A 15,753-nucleotide genomic window follows, 5' to 3' on the forward strand; every position below is an offset into this window, starting at 1 on the left:
GAATCATACCATATTTACCTTTTTGTGATGGGCTTATTTCACTTAGTATAATGTTCTCAAGGATCATCCTTGTTTAGCATATCCAACATATCACAGGATTTTTTCCTTTTTAAGAGTAAATAATATTCCATTGCATGGATATACCACATTTTGTTTATTCATCTATTGGTAGACATTGGGATTGCTTCCACTTCTTGGCTCTTGTGAGTAGTACTACTATGAACATGGGGGTGCATATGCATATCACTTGAAGACCCTCCTTTCAGATCTTTTGTATACATACCCAGAAGTGGAATAGCTGGATCATATGGTAGGTAGTTCTGTTTTTAACTTTGAGGAGCTTCCAGATTGTTTTCCATAGAAGTTGCACCATTTTACAGTCCCATCAACAGTGCACAAAGGTTCCAATTTCTGCACATCCTCACCAACACTAATTTTCTGGGTTTGTTGTTTTGTTTTTTTTTTTTTTTTTGATAGTAATTATTTTAATGGGTATGAGGTGATACCTCATCGTAGTTTTGATTTGCATTTCTCTGATGATTAGTTGGGTACCTTTTCATGTGTTTGTTGGACGTTTGTATATCATCTTTGGAGAAATGTCTGTTAAAGTCCTTTGCCCACGTTATAATAGGATTATTTGATTTTTTTATTGTTCAGTTATAAGAATTCTTTATATACTGGATATTAACCCTTTATCAGATATATGATTTGCAAATATTTTCTTCCTTTATGTAGGTTGCCTTTTCACTCTGTTGATTCTGTCTTTTTGATGCATAAAAAATACTAGGTTTGATGTAGTTGTAGTTACCTCTTTTGTTTTTGTTGTCTGTACCTTGGTGTTACATCCAATAAATCCTTGCCAAGTCCAGTGTCTTCAAGCTTATCCCCTTTGTTTTCTTCTAGGAGTTTTATAGTTTTGGGTCTTATATTTAGATCTTTAATCCATTTTGGATTAAATTTTTATATGGTCTATGGTAAGTGTCCAACTCCATTCTTTTGCATGTGGACATGAGTTTTCCCAGCACCATTTGTTGAAGAGACTGTCCATTTCTCATTGAGTGATCTTGGCACTCTTGTTGAAGATCATTTGACCATATATGTGAAGGTTTGTTTCTGGCCTTTTTGCTCTATTGTATTGCCTATATGTCTGTCTTTATGCTAGTACCACACTGTTTTGATTACTGTAGCTTTACAGATTATTTTGAAGTGAGGAAGTATGACACTTCAAACTCGTTCTTTTTCAAAATTGTTTTGGCTATTGGGAGTCCCTTGAGAGTTCATATGAATTTTAGGATAAATTTTTCTCTCTCTGCAAAAAACATCATTGCGATTTGACAGGAATTATATTGAATTCTTAGATAGTTTTTATAGCTGGACATCTTAACAATGTTAAGTCTTTGAATCCACAAATACAGGGATCTTTCCATCTACTTGTCTTTAATGTCTTTCAGCCGTGTTTTGTAGATTTCAGGGTACAAGTCTTTCACCTTCTTGGTTAGGTTTATTCCTAAGTATTTTATTTTTTGTTGATACTGTAAATGGAATTGTTTTCTTAATTTCCTTTTCAGGTTGTTCATTGTTAGTATATAAAATGCAGCTTATTTTTGTATTTTAATTTTTGTATCCTATAACTTGGCTAAAGTCATTTATTCTAATAGTTTTTTTGTGGAATCCTTAGGGTTGCCTATATAAAAAGATCATGTAATCTTTTTTTTTCTTATTATTATTTTTTTTATTCTTATGTTAATCCCCATACATTACATCATTAGTTTTAGATGAAGTGTTCCATGATTTATTGTTTGTGCATAACACCCAGTGCTCCATGCAGAATGTGCCCTCCTCAATACCCACCACCAGGCTAACCCATCCTCCCACCCCCCTCCCCTCTAGAACCCTCAGTTTGTTTTTCAGAGTCCATCATCTCTCATGGTTCGTCTACCCCTCCGATTTCCCCTGCTTCATTCTTCCCCTCCCGCTACCTTCTTCTTCTTTTTTTTTTCTTAACATATATTGCATTATTTGTTTCAGAGGTACAGATCTAAGATTCAACAGTCTTGCACAATTCACAGCGCTTACCAGAGCACATACCCTCCCCAGTGTCTATCACCCAGTCACCCCATCCCTCCCACCCCACCCCCCACTCCAGCAACCCTCAGTTTGTTTCCTGCAATTAAGAATTCCTCATAAAGATCATGTAATCTTGTAGTCAGATTATTTTACTTCTTCCTTTCCAATTTGGATACCTTTTCTTTCTTTCTTTTTTTTTCTTGCTCACATGCTAAATTGTTTTTAAGAGAAAATACAAATTGTATTTTTAAAAAAGGAATAGTTGATGCAGATTCAGGTAGGCCATGGTGAAAAGTTTAGAATTTACTCTTTAAAGGCAAAGGGAAAGCACTGGAGCGTTTTAAGCTGGGAGAAGATGTGATGGTTTAAGAGTGGATGCAGAAGACTAGCAGAGTGCTACAAAGTGGTCTGATGGATTAATGAGGGCTGGGAGGAGTGGATGAATGGCAGGAATAGAGATGGAGAAAAGTGAATAGCATGGAGTATTTATTTAGGCATTAGAAGTGACAGAATTAGGTGGTGGATTGGATGTGTGGGTGAGAAGGCACAAGAGAGCATTTATAAGGCCATTGTTAGGTTCCTGGCTTGAGCATGACTAAGTGAATTGAGATAATACATATTGTGGTATAGAGATTTCTGTATGCAGAGTCTGAGATGCTTGCTAAATAGCTAGTTCAGAGATGCTACAGAGGAGATTGTGTGCAAATATGGCCATGGAAATACATGCCCAGTAAATAAGTTGACTCCACTTTGAAGGAAATCCAGGACCTTGTTAGTCTAAGCTTTAGTGCATAGGACATGCTCATTTAATGTTTGTATAATGATTTATCACAAAAATTCAACTTATATATTGTAATATATTTAAAGTTAATTATCTTTAATATAGAAATTATATTTTTTAATATTATGTAAGTGATACTCTGTGAGAAGCAGCCATTCTTAATTGAATTGGCTAAATATTATTGATTTACATTATCATTTTATGTCATTCAGCTCTCTTGATAGGCTCGATTGTGGTAAAACCTGCTTTTCTGTTCAAGTCCATAAATACAGAGAAAATAGATTAAAAGACTGCACACAAGTAAAATTAAAGATATTTTTATTTTTCTGGGATGTGGGAAAAGCAGGGTAGGGAATGAGATGTGATGTGACTAGCTACTCAAGAATAAATATAAAACTTTTTTCATAAGTCTGGCAAGCCCTAAAACAGGTAGTCTTTGATGTGATATTATAACTGTAAGAAAAAGCATGTTCTGGATTGGAGAGAAGGAGAGAAAGATATTAAAGGAATGGGAAATGGAAAGCAGTGCAGGAGAAATGGAAAAAGGCCAGGGAGAGTAAGCATTTAGCAGGTTCTGAGTTGAGTATTAAAATGTAATCTATGGGGGCGCCTGGGTGGCTCAGTCGTTAGGCATCTGCCTTCGGCTCAGGTCCTGCTCCGCGGGAAGCCTGCTTCTCCCTCTCCCACTCCCCCTGCTTGTGTTCCCTCTCTCGCTGTGTCTCTCTCTGTCAAATAAATAAATAAAATCTTTAAAAAATAAATAAATAAAATGTAATCTACTCTTGATCCGTTTGAATCCTGAGCTTTCAGAATACATGATTATTTTCCTTTAAAAGTTAATGCTACTTCACAGCTCTTTACTGCTATAAAGTGCCATTCTAATTAGAAGTAGACACATTTAATGTGAATTTGGCTTTCTCATCCCACGACTATATTAAGCTGGAAGTCAAAAGACCCATTATTCTGGTCCTGGTTCTGTCATTAACTGGCTTTATGACCCTAGGAAGTTATTTACTTTCTGTGAGCCTCAGTTTACTCATCTGTCAAATGATGGAGTTACAGAAAATGATCTGTAAAGTCCCTTCTGCTCTAATATTCTATATTTCTTTGGAATCATTTTTGCCCTGAGTGTGGCAGTGGTTTCCCATCATTAAAAAAAAAAAAAAAAAAATCTATGTTTTTGAAATTTTACAATATTAACATATATTCTCCTATATATTGAATGAGCAGAGAAATTATTTTGCACAGTTTGTCATTCTAATTTATATGTTGCTATTTGAGATTTTTAGGGACGATTTGAGATTCTATTCAGTATTATCAGTTTTGTTAAATACTTGCCACCTTTAAATAATTTCTTTGCCATAATCCTCAGAATTTGTTGATTATGAGTTTTAGTGGGAGTATTTTAAGTAATTCCCAGACTTTTTATTGCTGGATTTTCTCTTTTGAGAGAAAGCTATTTTTTAAGTCTATGATTGATTTATAGCGAGAGCAACTAAATTTATTTTAACTTTTTTTTTTTAAGTTTTCGTTTAGAATCTTCCCTGATTTTGGTTTGGCAGCAAACTAAACGGTGAAAAGATACTTGCAATATAATTGACCAAGTGGGATCATGTGATACTAAAAAAAGAAAAGTAATACCCTGTATATGTAAGACATCTAGTCAGAGGCACCACAGAGTTAGTATTTATCTGTATTCAGTCTTTATTCTTTTTGATTTAACGTGGCAGGGAGTAGAATAGAATAGAGAGTGGCAGGTACAAAGGTCTAGACTTCAAAAAAAGGATGGAATTTGGGATCCTGTGTTAAAATGCATACATGTTCATGGTTTGAATACTGAGGAGCCATGATTATAGTGTCTCATAGAAGAATCTTCTCACAGTGGGATGCAGTGCAGGTAGATCTAAAAAATAAAAGCCCTAGAGGGTCGCAGATATCTAAAGAAGGAAGAACATCTCTCATTCTCCATCTTTTAACCCACAAATTACTTACTAGACATATCTTCCAGTCTGTTCATAAGTAGAGGAATTGTGTGCTTTATTTAGAGAATTTAAAATTCTATTACTAAAAGCCTTCCAAAGGTTTCAGGCTAGCTATCACCAAGTAAATTTTTAAACATGATTTTCTCATTCTGATAAGGAAAATAGGGAAGAGTTTAAATTTGCACTTGTTAAAATTTAAAGTCTCCTTCACAAATACAAAAAAAATAAATTTTATTTGTAGTTGATCAAACAAGTGTTTGAAGATTTGAACAGAATAGAAATGTATTACGTGTATGTGGGTCTTAAGCAAATGTTGAGGTTTATCGGTTGATGTTTTAAAAATTACAAACCTACAGAAGTTTCAGTAGACTCCCCTCCCCCTTATTTATTTTTCTGTAGATGTTTAATTTGTTCTAAAACATCTATTAAAACAAAGTAGACTTCGCCTTTGTAAAATAAAAAATACATCATCAGTACTGAACACAATTTTAGTTGAATCTCATCTTCTAGAATATCCAGTGGTTACCAGTATAAGTGTGTAATGCCCCAGCACTGCAGATTTCCAGGGATGCTAACTTCTGATATTCAAGAATAAATGCTATGGGGAAAAGAATTTAGTGTAATTTTAATAGCTTGGATTATTAGAATTCAATGCAAAATTATTTTTGTCATAAAGAAGTTAATTTACCTCATTCTAAATGGTACTGTCAGGGGTAAAAATATTTAATGCAACTTTTAAAAGTTAGCAATATAATTTCCTTTTGCTTATGAAGTCAGGTATTTTATAGTGGCATGACAGTAATAGAAAATTGCAAAGCAAAAAAAAGAGTATTAGTTCCTGTGCTTTAAAAAAGATACTCCTTCTAAGTATTTGTATTGCAAATGAATTATTACCAAATGTTAATAATCTATTTTGTCTTGTTTTTTAAAGTGAATGAATTTTTAGCTTTTGAGGGCCCCATCTTGTTGGATATGAGAATTAAACATCTAATCAAAACCAATCAGTTAAGTCAAGCAACTGCTCTAGCAAAGCTGTGTTCTGACCATCCAGAGATTGGTACAAAAGGTAGTTTTAAGCAAACTTACCTTGTTTGTCTTTGTACATCATCACCAAATGAAAAGTTAATCGAAGAGGTGAGTATGTTTTCTTTTGTTAGTAATTACTTTTAAAAGTGAGTATTTTTAAAAGTGAAGAAGTTAATTTTCAATTAGATTAGAATGTCTTTGACTTCTCTTAGAAAGTGAGGGACTGTTGTCAGTCTTAAATTTTAGTATGCTTTGGGGTAGTGATTCTAAGCAGCTTTCAGAGTTATATGTAAACTGATTTCACCTAGCTTCTTTTTAAAATTGAACCTTTTTACTGCTGTGGTTAAATTATGGGAAGATGGAGGTGGCTTAACAATTTAGTAGGGTGTTTTTATTTGTTAGCAATTGGACCTTAACTTCAGTTTTACCTAACTTCAAGATACTTGTAAATCTAACTGGCTAATTTAAGTAACTATAGAATTTATGTGACTTCCTCCTAAAAATATGTTCTCTGTTTTATACACACACACACGCCTAGCATATTCAAAAACAGAATGTATTCCTAGGGAGAAGTCATATATATATAGCTGGTATCTATATATATATATAAAGATCAAATTTTTATTTGCATATTTAATGTAAAACTTTATTTTTTGTGAGACATGATTTTTTTACTTCTGGTTTGGCATAAAGCATAGTATTCATGTATTTGTTTTATACTACAGAATTCTGAGATAGAGTCATGGTCCAAATGGGAATTTGCATTTTGGAGGACTCGTAATTCCAAAATGAAGTTGGAGACAGGGTAGGAAAATTAAAAGTTGTTGATCAAGAAACAGGGAATATGTATTTAAATAATTTAGATAAAGAAAACTATAATGTGTTGAACAGTTTTGATTGAGCATTTAATGCACACAGTTGTCTTGTATCTCTAATATAAGTATCCTTCAACCCCAGAGCAATAGAGAGAGGAGAAGAAAATGACTGAAGGACACACTTAAAGATGTGTAACAGGAAGAGTTGAGATACAAACCAAGACAATTAAGAGAGCTTGCATGATCAGCTGAGTAGACAGATACTGTAATCAGTCTGGAAGAAGGATAGCCTCAGACAAAAAGCTGAATGCCCACATGAGGTTAGAGTTTGTAATTATAGTGGTAATTGTATGTTTTTGTTTTTGTTTTTTAAGAAAATGAAGAGGGAGATGGTAGGCTTGGACCAAGATTAGAAATAAGGTTGTTGTGGATGGTGAGGATAATGAGAGTACTGGGAAGAGTGATGTCTGGCAATTCTTAGGCTGAATAGAATAGAGCTCAGGGCTGTAGCCTAGGAAATTACATCATTAGTTTAGACATATAGAAGATTGAAGTTTTCTTATTAGTTCAGAATAGCTATGTAGACAGTTAATTGACAGACATATAAAGTTTCTTGAGATAGCTTTTGAAATGTGTTTAACAGTTTTTCTAAAATTCTTAAATTATTGTGTTGCTGCTACCTGTTATTTTTCAGCTCCATAGTAAAGCTTTCTTTATCAGTTCATTCCTTGCCCTTATGTCAGTCTGTCCATTCATCTATCCTCCCTTCATCAAATTTTTATTAAGTCAGTGATGTGTGCTGTCTAAGCACTGGGGGGTTAAATGTGAGTTAAGGCATAAGTCTTGGCCTAAAGCAGCTTAGCTTCTAATAGGAAACTATCTAAACATAGGGTCATTAGGCGAAGTCCCTGTTTGAAGTTGAAGACTATGAATTTGTAATCCCGAGGAAAAAATCTGTATTTCTAACTCTCTTGAATAATCAGAAGATCTTGCAGTACTGAACCTAAGTTCCCTTTTGGTTTAATTTTTCAGAGTTGAGTAGCAGCAGCCTAGCTTGCTCTGGGAGATCCTCAGGAAAATTCTGTGTGAGGGCCCCAGGTATCTCTGATGTCATATAAAATGATTTTTTTTCCTTCTTATATTAAGTAAGCAGACGTAAGGCATTCCATGTTTTTAAGCAGAGTTCACCGAAGTCTCTGTACCCTAGCCCAGAAACAACACTAGATCATAAAGTGCAGAACAGGACAGGATATGTATAAGTCTACACATTCCTTGTTAAAAGTCTTCTTTTGCTTAGAAATTGTTTGGTTACTCTTTTATGTTCCTATTAAAAATATATAGAAACTTTTTCTTCATTGTTCCATGTGAAGTGGGTTAAGATTGGCTGTCACCAAGGCCTGTATTATTTCTGCCCCAGGGGAAGGTAGTCACTTTGTTTGGAACAATTGCCCAAAGATACTGCCCTCTTCAGAAGAGGTATGCTGTCTCTCACACATTCATTTGCTTTTACCTGTCTGGTTCTTATAAGCATTTGACTTTTTTACCCATTCCTTGGTGTATGGTAGGAAGAGATATTGGAAAGAGTCAGCCATGGCCTGGATTCTGTGATCCTTTTGAGGAAATCCTTGTCCAGGGGAGCCAGTAGACAAGGAATCTACTAGGATTTTCCCAGGATCCTTTCACTGTAATAGAAATAGCAGCTAGCCCTGGTAGATGGCCAAGGAATGGGGCTGAGAGAGGAGTGTTTATCTGGCTTCTCTGGAAGGAATAGCTTGGCCTGTATTCTTGGTATAGGTATAAAACAAAGTGAGCAGTGTTTTAGTATTTTGGATCTGTTTAGAGCCAGTATTTCTATTGGTTTTGTCATTAAAATAAACATAGAATTTTTTTAAAAAGTAAAATCCTCTCTCTCTAACCATCCCTTACCCATTTAATACTCCCCCAAGTAATCATTCAGTTTGAAATTTGATATATAACCTTTCTCATATTTTTCTATGCACATACATGTATTTTTTTTATATGCTTCAAGCATACATATGCACACCCTGACCTGCTGGTCACTTTTTCCCCATTTATTATGGACATCTTTCCATATTGTTCATTTATAAATCAACCTCATTCTTTCTCATGGCTTCATAATTCGATAGTTCGGATTTGTAATATTTTTAGTCAGACTGGGGGACATTTAAACGGTTTCCTTATATATACATCCTTTCATTCTTGTCAGAGGTACACTAGTAGGACAGATTTCTGGAAGCAGAATTGCTGGATGAAGGAGTCTACACATTTTAAATTAATAGATAGAGCCATACTATCATCCAAAAAAGATTATGCCAGTTTATACTCCCATAAACAACAGTATATGAAATTTCCTCTTTCCTAACATTGGAGATTGTCTTTTAAATTTTTGCTAGCCTGAGAGTTAAAAAACAGTAGCTCATGATTTGATTTTATGTTTTCTTAGTATGATAGGGTTACCATTAAGGTTCTGTTTTCTTTTTTTAAGATTGATTTATGTATTTTAGAGAGAGAGCTGGTGGGAGGAGGGGCAGAAGGAGAGAATCTTTTAAGCAGACTCTCCACGGAGCCCAAGCATGACAGAGTGGGCGGGGCAGGGAGGGGCAGGGGCTCAATCCCAAGACCCATGAGATCATGACCTGAGTCGAAACCAGGAGTCCAACGCTCAACCAGTTGAGCCACACAGGTGCCCTCTAAGTTCTTTTTTAGTTGGAAAGCAATTTTATGTTGATAAGCAAGACTTCTTAAAATGTGATTAGAGCCAATACATTTTTTTTTTAAGATTTTATTTATTTATTTGAGAGAGAGAATGAGATAGAGCATGAGAGAGCATAGGGAGGGTCAGAGGGAGAAGCAGACTCCCCGCTGAGCAAGGAGCCCGATGCGGGACTCGATCCTGGGACTCCAGGATCATGACCTGAGCTGAAGGCAGTCACCCAACCAACTGAGCCACCCAGGCGCCCGAGAGCCAATACATTTTAAAAGTACACTTGGCAATTGTATAGAGAATATTGATGAAGTGTTCTGTATTTTTTGAATTCATGGTTTGAATTCAAGTATCCATTAGTTTAAATATGGTTTCATTTTCTCTGCCATTCTCCTTAGTGTCCTATTTTTTCGAGAGGACCATCTAGTGGCAAACCAGGGAAATGAAAGCTATGAAGTACACACTAAAAATTGTTTTCCTAGTATACCTATAAAAAGTGAGGTTTTCTGTATTACTGAATATGGCAGATGTTTCACTTGTTATTTTGTATATATGTGAAATAAATATATTGAGGCTATTTTACATACAAATACATATTTCTCATTATTAAGTGTAAGCTAATAATGTAGGTAATATCATTGGGAAAATAAGTTTTCTTATAATGTACGCATTTTGCATCATTTGAGCATTCAAGAAGAGTGGCTTAGGTTTTAGAAGAACAACAACAAAAGATCAGATTCAAAACAAATCAGACTTTCAGGATATAAGATTTTTTATTAAACCTGAACATGTAAAAAAATCAGTATTTAGCAATAAAGGGCCTCAATATGCTTATGCATGGGGAATTCTGGAAAGAGCACAGACTTTGAAGCTGCACCTGGGTTAAAATCTTGATTGCCATTAATTAAGTAAGCATGTGACTTTGAGCAAGTTACCTTAAACTCTTTGAACCTTATTTCTAAAAAGTTAGTAGTAGTATCTACCAGGCAAGCTATATGGTTAGCAGTGCTATTTCTGAAGAAGCTGGCACTAATAATAAATAGTAGCTGCTATTATTGTTATTATTAACATGAAAAAATAAAACTTATGGGTTGACTTCTAACATTTGTCTACATGTGTGTATCAGGGTAATTGTTTAAAGTTAACACAGCTTGTAATAAAAGATAATGTGATGAAATTGAAAGAGCATGTTTAATGTCAGACAAAATTTGATTTGTAGCTCTACCACTTAATTAACTGTTGCAGCTTGGTCAAATTATGTAATTTCTTTGAACCCCACATTCATTGTGTATAAAATGTTAATGATAATACCTACCTAGTAGGAAATATATGATTAAAAAAATATGTCTGATAATGCACTTAATGTAGGTATTTGAAAATATTTAATTGTATGATTATATATTGTTCAGCCCTTTTTTTATTTGTTTGAGTGGGGTCTCTTAAAGATTTGTTAGAAAGAGTCAGATGGAGGAGTAATGGAAAGAGCACTGCACCGGGGAATTCCAAGACTTAGGTTTCAGTCTTAACTCTGCCACTAACTTCATGATTCCTGTAAGAAATCATTGTTGTTAAATACACAGACTCAGAGTTGGGTCTTTAGAGTTTTCTAGCCCAACTTAATGTATGAAATGGAACCTCTGAATCTATGCTCATGCAACCTTTATCCTCCTCAAAGATTATCCTCATTTAGTCACTTGTTCATCCTAAACACTTTACATTTTACACACACACACACATACACTTTTCCTGTACTCAAAAGTTGATCAGGAGAGACAGAAGATCAACAAGGAGGGGCATGGTTATCTCTGTGGTACGTGGGTGCCAGTGGTCTGTATTGGTCTTCATTTTTTTTCCCCATTTGTCGTTTATACCATGTTGGAATTAATCTTTTTGTGGAACGCCAGTGATTTGTGGTTGTATGCTGTTTGCTATATCCTTGTCTCACAGCAAATGCTTATAGAGATCTGTTTATGTATTAAATGATTGTAATGTGGTAGTAAATTTTAATTTCTCAAAAAATAAGCAGTAGATATACATGTATAATTAAATGAAGAAGTTGCCTTCATCTAGGTTATACTTATGCATGCATGACTGTTGACAGGCTTTGAGATGGAATGAATTTATATGAAAAGAAAAATAATGGAGATTTATAGAACACTGAGGTGAGCTTAACTTAAAGGTGGTATAACTACATAAAATGTTTCATAGTATATTTTTTTTCCCCTCAGATGAATAGATACTTTATTAGTCTATATCCAGTAGACCTTTCTTTGCCTTTCTGCTGATGCTAATGATTTTTAAATTACCAGATAAAAGAGGGAAAATTACAGCTTTTCTTTTTCAGTATCATAGAACTGATTAATGGGTAGAGGGTACTTATAATTAGGATTAGTCATTGCAAATAAGTAAATATTTGTAAAGTTCATGAAAATAGTTGGTTCTCTGACTTGAAGAAAGATTATTCTTTACTGCAGCCCAGTAATGACAAACTATGAATTGATAGTATATGAGTCAATGAGGTTTTACTGATAAAAATGATCTGTAAATATCTAGTGAAGATTCTAAAGTATATTACTGTATATCCTAATAATAAAACCATTTTATGGCATGTTTTCTATATCCTTTTTTCTGTAGATTTCAGAAGTTGATTGCAAAGATGCACTAGAAATGATTTGTAACTTAGAATCTGAGGGTGATGAAAAAAGTGCTCTTGTCTTATGTACTGCATTTTTATCACGTCAGCTCCAACAAGGAGATATGTACTGTGCTTGGTGAGTTGGTTTTATTTTGTAAAGAAAAGTTGTTAAATAAGAATACAAGATAGGTTGTGAGAATTCAGAGAGCTTAAGGACGTATTTTTTAATCCTTTAAAATCTTACCAAAACAAAAAGCTTATTTTCAGTTACTACATGCTGTATAAACTGATTATCAAGTAGTTCATATTATAACTTCAAAATTTTTTTATATTAAGGACAACTCCTTAGTATACCAGTAATGATTGTATAATGAATAATAATGATCAGGAAATTTTTAGATGTTAGAAGATGAAAAAAAGGTTTATTTTGTCTAATGCCACGATTTTTTCAGATATGTAAGCCATCTGTGATTGAATGTGTATATTTTTTTCCTCTGCATTTTACATACTTTTAACTACATAACTAGCTTAGTCATTCATGTATGGAAATACAGTTTATTTTCCATCTGTGAGATATCATTCTATTTCACTAACTTCTTGAGTGCACATTTCTTTATATGGTACATTTTCAAGTGTGCAAAGCCTGTTACATTCTTCTGGGAACATACAACTAATAGAGATGTTGACTTCAAGTGACTCAAAAAATCTTAAGATCAGCTATCTTAATGTGTTAGCTAAAACTGGCAATTTATCTGGTCAGTGAACAGCGTTATTAGTCTTCAGTGTTTTGTTGGTAATATTGGAAACACAAAATTTAGTTTACAACATTCTGACATTTAAGAATTTTTACCAAATGACATATGACATACAAATCCCATGAATATGGGACAGGCAAACTAAATGTGTAATTAAAGAAGAATAAAGTTCACAATTATAAAGGTTTTCTGAGTAGTTATGAGTTTTGTTGTGAAGGGAAAATCATATATGCAGTACACAGAGGATTGATATAAAAGGTGGGTAGAAAGATTCTGAAGGGAGAATAAAAAACATGCATTTACTGAGGAGAAGTAGATTTTCCATGTAACATAAATATTAGTAGTGACTAAAAATTTAACTCTCACACTGCTTTAAAAAAGTCATCAAAGTCTGGATTTCATATCATCAAAGGCCATCTATTATAAGCTCTTAAGTAGGAGGGCAAAAAAATTATGTTTAAGAAATGCTGTGTAATACAAGTACTTGAGAATGGATTGGGGTCTGAACAGTGAGGACAGAGTTGGGGGGAAGAAGTGGCAGGACAGAGTTAAGCTAGAAAAGTCAACTAGAAAACTAGTTAACAGTCCAGCTGGGAAGTTATGAAGGCTTCCTTATGTATGTAGGATGGGTTGAAAAAATGTTGAAGGTAACAGTCTTTAGGATAATAGAAAGCAGAGACTTAATAGGGTCATTGATAATGATGCATTAAATTACAAAGATGGTGAACTGGAAAGAATGTTAATCATCTTTTTCATATATTAAGTTTCAGGTTTCAGAAGAGATCAAAGTGGAGAAGTCTTATAAAGAACTAGAGAGGTGAAAGTGGTCAAGACTGGAGAGACAGATTTTGAAGTCCTCAATATATAGGTTAAAATCCAGTAAATGAGCAAGTTACTCAAGTGGGTGGTGAAAGGGCAGAGTTCCTAGGAGTGCAAACTGAGGAAATAATAATAGGAAAGGCCTGTACTGAGGAGAATACTTGATGAAAAAAGTTGCAGCAAGGAAGAAGATTTTTGTGGAAATTAACCACGGAGGACAGAAGAGAAATAGGACGATAGGTAAAAGGGAGGAAAATTCATCATTTCAGTAGGATTATTTTCTGTGAAAAATAGATTCTAATTGTATTTGAAATAAATTTCGAAGTTCATTTTTCAAAGTGTCTTATTATTTCACCAATTGGACAGAAATTAGTTGTTACTTTTGAGTTCTGTGTCGTCATTGATTGTTAACATTCATCTAATAATAATTTTAAATTTAATTGACCAATTGGTCAGTTTTCAGTTTCAGGTAGAAGATAAAATTAAATGCTTTTAAAAATATACCATTGATCTATATATGCAATTTATATATACACAAACACATTTTGTACTTTATTACATAAATTTCAAATGTGGCTCAATTACCGTTTGTATAACTTGTTTAAATGAGAGGTGCTTTACTAGTAACAGGCAGTGCTTCTCTCTGACATTGAAAAATATTAAAAGAATGATAAATCAAAATCTGATTTTATTTAGTCTCTAAAAAATTGAGAAATATTTTGTATTTTGTATCTAATTTTAATTTCCACATGTAAAATTGGAATCTAAAACCAGTTTTAATTTCAAATGTAATGACTGGACCAACATAGTCCATGATTATTATATTATGACTCCAGCTTATTTTTTATACATTTTTTTTAGGGAACTCACTCTCTTTTGGAGTAAGTTACAGCAAAGAGTAGAACCATCTATACAAGTGTACCTAGAAAGATGTCGGCAACTTTCTCTGTTAACCAAGACGGTATATCACATTTTCTTCCTGATTAAAGTTATTAATTCAGAGGTAAGAATAACCAAGCTATTTTTCTATATTAATTATCTTTAATAAACTATTATTTTGGCACCTCTTCCAGTGACTTTTGTTATTTCATTTAGAGTTTTGAACATTGCTTTTCTTATTAGTCTTATAATAGGCATTTGATATAGAAAAACTTAAAAATACAAATGAGAGCCAGGGGTTTGCTCTTGACCTGAAGAAAAGTATCATTCTACAATTTTTACTCCTAGGTGTTAACACTATTTTGATAATTTGGCTTTGTAGAAATTTAGAAAGTATAAAGAGAAATATAGAGATAGCTTCCTTTACTAGCAATCTGGCAGATTACATTATCTAAAAATCCTTCTTCTACAAAATGCCCCAAAATACTTGATGAAATAAAATAAACATTTCTTTTGATGTATAGCACCTAAGATTGCAAGGGGATTAGGGGAAATCCATAGGCCCGAAATGAAGAGGAACTTAAAAACTGGAGCAGAAAGCTTAAGCTGCTGCTGGGTATTGGGATATGTTACTACTTGCAGTAACTAAGGGGTTTGCGCATTGGGACAGGAGATAGCTTTATGGGGATAAAAGATAAGATTTTGGGCCCTCTCAAGTTGGGGATTGCAGCTGAGCTCTCTGGCCCCCAGGCCCACCTGGGAAGTCCTAGAATTTCATTGAAAAAGTAGACCAAAAAAATACTACTTTTTAATACAGATAGATGATAGGGAAGCTTGTGCATGTCCTACTGGGCTGTGGGTCAGAGAAGGAAAAATGTTTCCCTTAAGAAGTTGTAACCATAGGTCTACCCCTCACACAGATTTGGGGTCTAAATTTACCCTATTTAGGGGCACCTGGGTGGCTCAGTCGGTTAAATGGCTGCCTTCGGCTCAGGTCATGATCCCGGGGTCCTGGGATCGAGCCCCGCATCGGGCTCCCTGCTCGGCAGGGAGCCTGTTTCTCCCTCTCCTTCTGCCTACTTGTTCTCTCTCTCTGTCAAATAAATAAATAAAATCTTTTAAAAATAATAATAATAATAATAAATAAATAAATAAATAAATTTGCCCTATTTATATAGTCTAGAAATCCCCATGCCGAGTAAGTAATGTTTAAGAAGGTAAAGAGTGGAGTACTGGGCTGGTAATACCTGGCAGAATGCAGAACTTCTT

General features: G+C 34.1%; 1 protein-coding gene across 3 annotated transcripts in view; it reads left to right on the forward strand.

Moving 5' to 3' along the window:
* ZNF292 (zinc finger protein 292) overlaps positions 1–15,753 on the forward strand; it is an 84,987-nt gene that overhangs the window by 53,440 nt on the left and 15,794 nt on the right. For 2 of the 3 annotated variants that reach the window (XM_034991317.1, XM_034991318.1), the window contains 3 exons: positions 5,762–5,964; positions 12,031–12,167; positions 14,467–14,608. In XM_034991317.1, coding sequence (XP_034847208.1) covers positions 5,762–5,964; positions 12,031–12,167; positions 14,467–14,608 — 482 coding nt within the window. Of the gene's footprint in view, positions 1–5,761; positions 5,965–9,944; positions 11,559–12,030; positions 12,168–14,466; positions 14,609–15,753 lie in introns of those variants that run through there. The other variant, XM_034991319.1, reaches the window with a different exon arrangement.

Source organism: Mirounga leonina, unplaced genomic scaffold (genome assembly GCF_011800145.1).
Source record: "Mirounga leonina isolate KUSES-001 unplaced genomic scaffold, KU_Mleo_1.0 Mir_53, whole genome shotgun sequence".
In the NCBI taxonomy this organism is placed as follows: Eukaryota; Metazoa; Chordata; class Mammalia; order Carnivora; family Phocidae; genus Mirounga; species Mirounga leonina.